This window comes from Taudactylus pleione, unplaced genomic scaffold (assembly GCF_031769625.1).
Source record: "Taudactylus pleione unplaced genomic scaffold, aTauple2 ptg000849l, whole genome shotgun sequence".
Taxonomy (NCBI): Eukaryota; Metazoa; Chordata; class Amphibia; order Anura; family Myobatrachidae; genus Taudactylus; species Taudactylus pleione.
Window position 1 is genome coordinate 820,396 of NW_028285251.1, and position 11,563 is coordinate 831,958.

General features: G+C 46.7%; 1 protein-coding gene across 7 annotated transcripts in view; it reads left to right on the top strand.

Moving 5' to 3' along the window:
- Positions 1-10,366, top strand: part of LOC148474351 (uncharacterized) — a 109,599-nt gene extending 99,233 nt beyond the window's left edge. For all 7 annotated transcript variants that reach the window (XM_088458761.1, XM_088458757.1, XM_088458759.1 and 4 more), the window contains one exon: positions 8,824-10,366. In XM_088458761.1, the coding sequence (XP_088314887.1) occupies positions 8,853-9,962 (1,110 nt within the window). In that variant the 5' untranslated portion in view covers positions 8,824-8,852 and the 3' untranslated portion in view covers positions 9,963-10,366. The remainder of the gene's footprint in view (positions 1-8,823) is intronic.
- Positions 10,367-11,563: the final 1,197 nt, after the last annotated feature.

Sequence of the window (11,563 nt, forward strand, 5' to 3'; positions counted from 1 at the left end):
TTGGAGTGGCAGACATAGCTCCTGTACATTTATTGCACCAGACATGGAGTGGCAGACATAGCTCCTGTACATGTATTGCGCCAGATATGAAGTAGCAGACATAGAACCTGTACATGTATTACGCCAGACATGGAGTGGCAGACATAGCTCCTGTACATTTATTGCGCTAGGTATGGAGTAGCAGACATAGAACCTGTACATGTATTACGCCAGACATGGAGTGGCAGACATAGCTCCGGTACATGTATTGTGCCAGACATGGAGTGGCAGACATAGCTCCGGTACGTGTATTGCGCCAGACATAGCTCCTGTACATGTATTGCGCCAGACATGGAGTGGCAGACATAGCACCAGTACATGTATTGCCCCAGACATGGAGTGGCAGACATAGCTCCTGTACATGTATTACGCCAGATATGGAGTGGCAGATATAGCTAATGTACATGTATTGCGCCAGATATGGAGTGGCAGACATAGATCCTGTACATGTATTGCGCCAGATATGGAGTGGCAGACATAGATCCTGTACATGTATTGCGCCAGACATGGAGTGGCAGACATAGATCCTGTATATGTATTGCCCCAGACATGGAGTGGCAGACATAGCTTCTGTACATGTATTGCGAAAGACATGGAGTAGCAGACATAGCTTCTGTACATGTATTACGCCAGACATGGAGTGGCAGACATAGCTTCTGTACATGTATTATGCCAGACATGGAGTGGCAGACATAGCTCCTGTACATGTATTGCGCCAGACATGGAGTGGCAGACATAGATCATGTACATGTATTGCGCCAGACGTGGAGTGGCAGACATAGCTCCTGTACATGTATTGCGCCAGACGTGGAGTGGCAGACATAGCTCCTGTACATGTATTGCGCCAGACATGGAGTGGCAGACATAGATCCTGTACATGTATTGCACCAGACATGGAATGGCAGACATAGCTCCTGTACATGTATTGTGCCAGACATGGAGTGGCAGACATAGCTCCTGTACATGTATTGCACCAGACATGGAGTGGCAGACATATCTCCTGTACATGTATTGCACCAGACATTGATCCTGTACATGTATTGCGCCAGACATGGCGTGGCAGACATAGCTCCTGTACATGTATTGCGCTAGACATGGCGTGGCAGACATAGCTCCTGTGCATGTATTGTGCCAGACATGGAGTTGCAGACATAGCTCCTGTACATGTATTCGCCAGACATGGAGTTGCACACATAGCTCCTGTGGATGTATTGCCCCAGACATGGAGTGGCAGACATAGCTCCTGTACATGTATTACGCCAGACATGGAGTGGCAGACATAGCTCCTGTACATGTATTACGCCAGACATGGAGTGGCAGACATAGATCCTGTACATATATTGTGCCAGACATGGAGTGGCAGACATAGATCCTGTACATGTATTGCCCGAGACATGGAGTGGCAGACATAGCTCCTGTACATATATTGTGCCAGACATGGAGTGGCAGACATAGCTCCTGTACATGTATTGCGCCAGACCTGGAGTGGCAGACATAGCTCCTGTACATGTATTGTGCCAGATATGGAGTGGCAGACATAGATCCTGTACATGTATTGCGCCAGACATGGAGTGGCAGACATAGATCCTGTACATGTATTGCGCCAGACATAGCAACTGTACATGTATTGCCCCAGACATAGCTCCTGTACATATATTGCGCCAGACATAGATCCTGTACATGTAGTGGAAGACATAGCTCCTGTACATGTAGTGCCAGACATAGATTCTGCACATATATTGCGCCAGACATAGATCCTGTACATGTAGTGGCAGACATAGCTCCTGTACATGTAGCGGCAGACATAGCTCCTGTACTTTTATTGCGCCAGACATAGATCCTGTACATGTAGTGGCAGACATAGCTCCTGTTCATGTAGTGGCAGACATAGATCCTGTTCATGTAGTGGAAGACATAGCTCCTGTACATGTAGTGGCAGAGATAGCTCCTGTACATATATTGCGCCAGACATAGATCCTGTACATGTAGTGGAAGACATAGCTCCTGTACATGTAGTGGCAGACATAGCTCCTGTACATATATTGCGCCAGACATAGATCCTGTACATGTAGTGGCAGACATAGATCCTGTACATGTAGTGGCAGACATAGATCCTGTACATGTATTGCGCCAGACATGGAGTGGCAGACATAGCTCCTGTATATGTATTGCGCCAGACATGGAGTGGCAGACAAAGCTCCTGTACATGTAGTGGCAGACATAGCTCCTGTACATGTAGTGGAAGACATAGCTCCTCTAAATGTAGTGGCAGACATAGCTCCTGTACATGTATTGCGCCAGACATGGAGTGGCAGACATAGCTCCTGTACATATATTGCGCCAGACATAGCACCAGTACATGTATTGCCCCAGACATGGAGTGGCAGATATAGCTCCTGTACATGTATTACGCCAGATATGGAGTGGCAGATATAGCTAATGTACATGTATTGCGCCAGATATGGAGTGGCAGACATAGATCCTGTACATGTATTGCGCCAGATATGGAGTGGCAGACATAGATCCTGTACATGTATTGCGCCAGACATGGAGTGGCAGACATAGATCCTGTATATGTATTGCCCCAGACATGGAGTGGCAGACATAGCTCCTGTACATGTATTGCACCAGACATGGAGTGGCAGACAGCTTGTGTACATGTATTGCGCCAGACATGGAGTGGCAGATATAGCTCCTGTACATGTATTACGCCAGATATGGAGTGGCAGATATAGCTCCTGTACATGTATTGCACCAGACATGGAGTGGCAGACAGCTTGTGTACATGTATTGCGCCAGACATGGAGTGGCAGATATAGCTCCTGTACATGTATTACGCCAGATATGGAGTGGCAGATATAGCTCCTGTACATGTATTGCGCCAGATATGGAGTGGCAGACATAGATCCTGTACATGTATTGCGCCAGATATGGAGTGGCAGACATAGCTCCTGTACATGTATTGCACCAGACATGGAGTGGCAGACAGCTTGTGTACATGTATTGCGCCAGATATGGAGTGGCAGACATAGATCCTGTACATGTATTGCGCCAGATATGGAGTGGCAGACATAGATCCTGTACATGTATTGCGCCAGACATGGAGTGGCAGACATAGATCCTGTACATGTATTGCACCAGACATGGAGTGGCAGACATATATCCTGTAGAAGTATTGCCCCAGACATGGTGTGGCAGACATGGCTCTTGTACATTTATTACGCCAGACATGGAGTGGCAGACATAGCTCCTGTACATGTATTGCTGCAGACATAGCTCCTGTACATGTATTGCCCCAGACATGGAGTGGCAGACATAGATCCTGTACATGTATTGCGCCAGATATGGAGTGGCAGATATAGATTCTGTACAATCATTGCACCAGACATGGCGTGGCAGAAATAGATCCCACACAATCATTGCACCAGACATGGCGTGGCAGAAATAGATTCTGTACAATCATTGCACCAGACATAGCGTAGCAGAAAAAGATCCCGCAAAGTCATTGCACCAGACATGGATTGGCAGACATAAGTTCTGTACAATCATTGCACCAGACATAGCGTAGCAGAAAAAGATCCCGCACAGTCATTGCACCAGACATGGCGTGGCAGATATAGATTCTGTACAATCATTGCACTAGACAAGGCATGGCAGAAATAGATACCAAGCAATCATTGCACCAGACATGACGTCGCAGAAATAGATCCCGCACAATCATTGCACCAGACATAGCGTGGCAGAAATAGATCCCACACAATCATTGCACTAGACATAGCGTGTCAGAAATAGATCCCACACAATCATTCCACCAGACATGGCGTGGCAGATATAGATTCTGTACAATCATTGCACCAGACATAGCATGGCAGAAATAGATTCTGTACAATCATTGCACCAGATATAGCGTAGCAGAAATAGATTCAGTACAATCATTGCACCAGACATAGCGTGGCAGATATAGGTTATGTACAATCATTGCACCAGACATGGCGTGGCAGAAATAGATCCAACGCAATCATTGCACTAGACATAGTGTGGCAGAAATAGATCCCACGCAATCATTGCACTAGACATAGTGTGGCAGAAATAGATCCCGCACAATCATTGCACCAGACATGGCGTGGCAGAAATAGATCCCACACAGTCATTGCACCAGACATAGCGTAGCAGAAATAGATCCCACACAATCATTGCACCAGACATAGCGTAGCAGAAAAAGATCCCGCACAGTCATTGCACCAGACATGGCGTGGCAGATATAGATTCTGTACAATCATTGCACCAGACATGGCATGGCAGAAATAGATACCAAGCAATCATTGCACCAGACATAACGTCGCAGAAATAGATCCCGCACAATCATTGCACCAGACATAGCGTGGCAGAAATAGATCCCACACAATAATTGCACTAGACATTGGCCCTCATTCAGAGCCGTACGCTCTGAGCAGAGCGCACGCTCTGAATGAGGGCCGGCCTCCATGAAAATGGAGCGTCCTCCTGGACGCTCGTATAGCTGTGGGTCACCACCCACAGGCTATACGAGCGTGCATTTTGATGGTCGTGACCATCGCGACCATCGAAACTGCGAGCCGGAGCCTGCGGTTGAGGTTTTCAACCGCAAGCTCCGGAGTGATTTTGGCTCTATCAGAGCCCAAATCACTCCCACTGACATCACTAGTGATGTCAGTGGGCCGGCTTCTGACGGGAGGCGTTCCCGTGGGAACGCCCCCGTCAGGGTGGCACGCCTACCAAAGGGGGCGTGCTGTCAATCAACATCGACAGCACGCCCCCTTTGATCAGACACAACGAGCGAAGGACTTTCCTTCGCTCGTCGCGTCTGGCGCATGCGCAAGACGGAACTCCCTCCGTCGTGCGCATGCTCAGTCCAGAACATCGACCCACTTGCGAGCGGACAGCCGCTCGCGAGTGGGTCTGAATCAGGGCCATAGCGTGGCAGAAATAGATCCCACACAATCATTCCACCAGACATGGCGTGGCAGATATAGATTCTGTACAATCATTGCACCAGACATAGCGTGGCAGAAATAGATTCTGTACAATCATTGCACCAGATATAGCGTAGCAGAAATAGATCCCGCACAATCATTGCACCAGTCATGGCGTGGCAGACATAGATTCTGTACAATCATTGCACCAGACATAGCGTGGCAGAAAAAGATCCTGCACAATCATTGCACCAGACATGGCGTGGCAGATATAGATTCAGTACAATCATTGCACCAGACATAGCGTGGCAGATATAGATTCTGTACAATCATTGCACCAGACATGGCGTGGCAGAAATAGATCCAACGCAATCATTGCACTAGACATAGTGTGGCAGAAATAGATCCCACGCAATCATTGCACTAGACATAGTGTGGCAGAAATAGATCCCGCACAATCATTGCACCAGACATGGCGTGGCAGAAATAGATCCCACACAGTCATTGCACCAGACATAGCGTAGCAGAAATAGATCCCACACAATCATTGCACCAGACATAGCGTAGCAGAAAAAGATCCCGCACAGTCATTGCACCAGACATGGCGTGGCAGATATAGATTCTGTACAATCATTGCACCAGACATGGCATGGCAGAAATAGATACCAAGCAATCATTGCACCAGACATAACGTCGCAGAAATAGATCCCGCACAATCATTGCACCAGACATAGCGTGGCAGAAATAGATCCCACACAATAATTGCACTAGACATTGGCCCTCATTCAGAGCCGTACGCTCTGAGCAGAGCGCACGCTCTGAATGAGGGCCGGCCTCCATGAAAATGGAGCGTCCTCCTGGACGCTCGTATAGCTGTGGGTCACCACCCACAGGCTATACGAGCGTGCATTTTGATGGTCGTGACCATCGCGACCATCGAAACTGCGAGCCGGAGCCTGCGGTTGAGGTTTTCAACCGCAAGCTCCGGAGTGATTTTGGCTCTATCAGAGCCCAAATCACTCCCACTGACATCACTAGTGATGTCAGTGGGCCGGCTTCTGACGGGAGGCGTTCCCGTGGGAACGCCCCCGTCAGGGTGGCACGCCTACCAAAGGGGGCGTGCTGTCAATCAACATCGACAGCACGCCCCCTTTGATCAGACACAACGAGCGAAGGACTTTCCTTCGCTCGTCGCGTCTGGCGCATGCGCAAGACGGAACTCCCTCCGTCGTGCGCATGCTCAGTCCAGAACATCGACCCACTTGCGAGCGGACAGCCGCTCGCGAGTGGGTCTGAATCAGGGCCATAGCGTGGCAGAAATAGATCCCACACAATCATTCCACCAGACATGGCGTGGCAGATATAGATTCTGTACAATCATTGCACCAGACATAGCGTGGCAGAAATAGATTCTGTACAATCATTGCACCAGATATAGCGTAGCAGAAATAGATCCCGCACAATCATTGCACCAGTCATGGCGTGGCAGACATAGATTCTGTACAATCATTGCACCAGACATAGCGTGGCAGAAAAAGATCCTGCACAATCATTGCACCAGACATGGCGTGGCAGATATAGATTCAGTACAATCATTGCACCAGACATAGCGTGGCAGATATAGATTCTGTACAATCATTGCACCAGACATGGCGTGGCAGAAATAGATCCAACGCAATCATTGCACTAGACATAGTGTGGCAGAAATAGATCCCACGCAATCATTGCACTAGACATAGTGTGGCAGAAATAGATCCCGCACAATCATTGCACCAGACATGGCGTGGCAGAAATAGATCCCACACAGTCATTGCACCAGACATAGCGTAGCAGAAATAGATCCCACACAATCATTGCACCAGACATAGCGTAGCAGAAATAGATCCCGCACAGTCATTGCACCAGACATGGCGTGGCAGATATAGATTCTGTACAATCATTGCACCAGACATGGCATGGCAGAAATAGATACCAAGCAATCATTGCACCAGACATAACGTCGCAGAAATAGATCCCGCACAATCATTGCACCAGACATAGCGTGGCAGAAATAGATCCCACACAATAATTGCACTAGACATTGGCCCTCATTCAGAGCCGTACGCTCTGAGCAGAGCGCACGCTCTGAATGAGGGCCGGCCTCCATGAAAATGGAGCGTCCTCCTGGACGCTCGTATAGCTGTGGGTCACCACCCACAGGCTATACGAGCGTGCATTTTGATGGCCGCGATGGTCGTGACCATCGCGACCATCGAAACTGCGAGCCGGAGCCTGCGGTTGAGGTTTTCAACCGCAAGCTCCGGAGTGATTTTGGCTCTATCAGAGCCAAAATCACTCCCACTGACATCACTAGTGATGTCAGTGGGCCGGCTTCTGACGGGAGGCGTTCCCGTGGGAACGCCCCCGTCAGGGTGGCACGCCTACCAAAGGGGGCGTGCTGTCAATCAACATCGACAGCACGCCCCCTTTGATCAGACACAACGAGCGAAGGACTTTCCTTCGCTCGTCGCGTCTGGCGCATGCGCAAGACGGAACTCCCTCCGTCGTGCGCATGCTCAGTCCAGAACATCGACCCACTTGCGAGCGGACAGCCGCTCGCGAGTGGGTCTGAATCAGGGCCATAGCGTGGCAGAAATAGATCCCGCACAATCATTGCACCAGACATAGCGTGGCTGAAATAGATCCCGCACAATCATTGCACCAGACATAGCGTGGCAGAAATACTTCCCGCACAATCCTTGCACCAGACATAGCATGGCAGATATAGATTCTGTGCAATCATTGCACCAGACATAGCGTGGCAGAAATAGATCCCGCACAATCATTGCACCAGACATAGTGTGGCAGAAATAGATCCCGCACAATCATTGCACCAGACATAGCGTGGCAGAAATAGATCCCGTACAATCATTGCACCAGACATAGCGTGGCAGAAATAGATCCCGCACAATCATTGCACCAGACATAGCATGGCAGATATAGATTCTGTACAATCATTGCACCAGACATAGCGTGGCAGAAATAGATCCCGCACAATCATTGCACCAGACATAGCGTGGCAGAAATAGATCCGTCACAATCATTGCACCAGACATAGCGTGGCTGAAATAGATCCCGCACAATCATTGCACCAGACATAGCGTGGCAGAAATACTTCCCGCACAATCCTTGCACCAGACATAGCATGGCAGATATAGATTCTGTGCAATCATTGCACCAGACATAGCGTGGCAGAAATAGATCCCGCACAATCATTGCACCAGACATAGTGTGGCAGAAATAGATCCCGCACAATCATTGCACCAGACATAGCGTGGCAGAAATAGATCCCGCACAATCATTGCACCAGACATAGCGTGGCAGAAATAGATCCCGCACAATCATTGCACCAGACATAGCATGGCAGATATAGATTCTGTACAATCATTGCACCAGACATAGCGTGGCAGAAATAGATCCCGCACAATCATTGCACCAGACATAGCGTGGCAGAAATAGATCCGTCACAATCATTGCACCAGACATAGCGTGGCAGAAATAGATCCCGCACAATCATTGCACCAGACATAGCGTGGCAGAAATAGATCCCGCACAATCATTGCACCAGACATAGCGTGGCAGAAATAGATCCCGCACAATCATTGCGCAGTTGCCCAGTCTGATGATATCACTTTATTATCCCATACTGACCTAAAGAAATCTCAATCTCATGATGTATTATTTTATTTTGCCTAAAAGCTATTCAATGTTAGTAGTCATGTACAGTATATACACTTATAGCAGCTTGTTACCAATATGAAAGTAATTATTTTGCATTTTCTTATATTTTTAGAGAGTAATTCTGTTTATTTAGCAAGAAACATGACAGCAGTGCAAAACCTTGACAGGACACTTGTGGTGAACGTTGGAACTCCAAGAAGAAGAAACCGTAGAACTAAGTGTGACCCGGTAAAGATGCCACAAACCCTGGCAGTTGATGTTCCTCTTACTGGAAAAGCATTTGGTAATCTACTGATTTCAACCAATCAGCACAGGGCCCTTCTTCATCCAGGCCTCTGCTTTGGTGTTTCAGATAGTGAGGACAGTCCAGAGTCCTCTCTGAACATGGGCTCAAGTTCATATATCTGTATTGAGTGTGGACAGAGCTTTTCTCACCAGGTGAAATATGCCGAGCATCAAAAGTTACACAGTCCTTTAAGTCTGGAACTTAATCCCGTTCTTGCTGCGAGTAGCGATGTCTGTGATGGTCACACCAAATTGCAGACTACGGAGCAGAAGAGAACTGGGCGAGAGTTTGTGTGCACAGATTGTGGGAAAACGTTTATTGGGAAATCTAATCTTATTGTTCACCAGAGAACACACACAGGTGAGAAGCCTTATGGATGCATCTTCTGTGGGAAACACTTTGGCAGAAGTTCGGTCCTGAGGAAGCATGAGAGAATTCACACAGGAGAGAAACCCTACACTTGTGTCTACTGTGGAAAACAGTTCAGTCAGAATTCAGGGCTGAAGAACCATGAGAGAATTCATACAGGGGAGAAACCTTACGCGTGTATAGAATGTGGGCGGCGTTTCAGTCAGAGCGCCGATCTGATGGTTCATTATAGGACACACACTGGGGAAAAACCTTTTATATGTGTAGAGTGTGGAAATAGCTTTATCCGAAGCTCAGACCTCGTCATACACCAAAGAACTCACTCTGGAATAAAACCATTTACATGTACTGACTGCGGCAAGAGCTTTAGTCAGAGGTCCCAAATTATAAGACACCGAAGAACACACACCGGTGAACGCCCATTTACTTGTGATGTATGTAGGAAAAGCTTTATCCTCAGTTCAGAACTTAAGAAACACCATCGTGTCCATACAGGAGAGAAGCCTTACAAGTGCAAGGAGTGTGGAAAGTCCTTTCGCCACTGCTCCAACATGAGCCGGCATCAAAAGATGCACGTGGAACTCGAGGTCCTGTAGATGTTATAACTGTAGTGTCCGTTCTTTTCAATATTTGTTTCGTAGTTATTAAGTAAGTGAGAAGTCTTTGTGTACATTGCAATGACTGTGTGCCGGCAGCTGAGCTCATTGTGAATCTAGGAGATCCTGAAAACCCGAGCATGGCTGACACCTTTTGTACATGATGAATATTCTCAGTGATGGCTCATCTCATGTAGTAACTGCTTGGCTGAATAATTGCCTCATACGCTGCCACTATTTACACAGCAACATCATTTACATTTTGTACCGCACATCTTTTACTGTTTACTGCTTTTTATTTTCCTGACAATAAAAATGTATTTCCAGGAATATTTGAATTTTTATGTTTATGTAACTGTACATTTACAATGTTGCACTGTTATTAGGTGTGTTACATTTTACATATTTCAAACCATGTAGTGACTTGTCCTTGTTCATAACCAGAAATAGAAATTGTGAAAATAAACATACAATAAAATATGCAAATATAACTAGGCCTATATCAGCTTGATGTGACCTAAATGAAATTTCCATGACAATTCTCATGGACCTCCCAGGAAAACATGCATTTTTACATACACTTCTTATGCCTGTTCATAACGACCCATCCAGGATAACAGCAATTTCAGGGTTATTGGGCTGTTCTCAGTGTCTGGGCTGTTTATCCAATAAATTCTTATCTGTAGATTTCGGATAATAAGCTTAATATATAATGGTTCTTTATTAAATAAATGCAATTTCCTTAACAATAAACATAATTATGTACAATGAAAATAAGAATTATGAAAAACAAAATTGGATAAGAACTTATGATAATAAAATTAGTAAAATTCTAACAGTACAAGTTGCAAAAGAGGTATATATGCACTTAACAATTTTAAAAATCCCTAGGGTTAGGTGTTGGGGTTAGGGTTAGTCTATTAGGGTTTGGGTTCATCTATAGAGATAGGTTAGTGGGTTGGGGTTAGGGGTTAGGTTGGAGGTAGGGTTAGGGGTTGGTCTAGAGTTAGGTTTAGTTAGGGTTAGTAAGGGTTATGGTTTGTCTAGGGTTAAGATTTAGGGGTTGAGTTAGGGTGAGGGTTAGGTTAGGGTTAGTCTATAGGGTAGGGTTAGGATTTGTTTAGGTGTTGGGTTAGTGATGAGGGGTTAAGGTTAGTCTATAGGGTAAGGTCATGGTTAGTAGGTTTAGCGCATATTAGGGTTGGGGTAGGGTTAGTCTAATAGGGTTTGGGTTAGGGAGTTGGCGATAGGGTTAGTCTATAGAGTTAGGGGCTGGGTTATGGTATTCTATAAGGTCAGTAAGTCTATAGGGTTAGGGAAAGTTAGTGTAAGTCTATTAGGGTTAGGTCAGGTTAGGGTTAGTTTGGGTTAGGGTTAGTCTAGGGTTAAGATTTAGGGGGTAGGGTTATGGGTTAGTCTATAGGGTTAGGTTATGGCTATTCTATAGGGTTAGTCTAAAGGGTGAGGGGTAGGGTTTGGGTTCGTTTAAGGGTTGGGTTAGGGGTGAGGGTTTGGATATAGGGGTGAGGGTTTGAGGTTAGTCTATAAGGTTAGGGTTAGACTATAGGGTTAGTGTATAAGGTAGGGTTAATGGTGTTAGG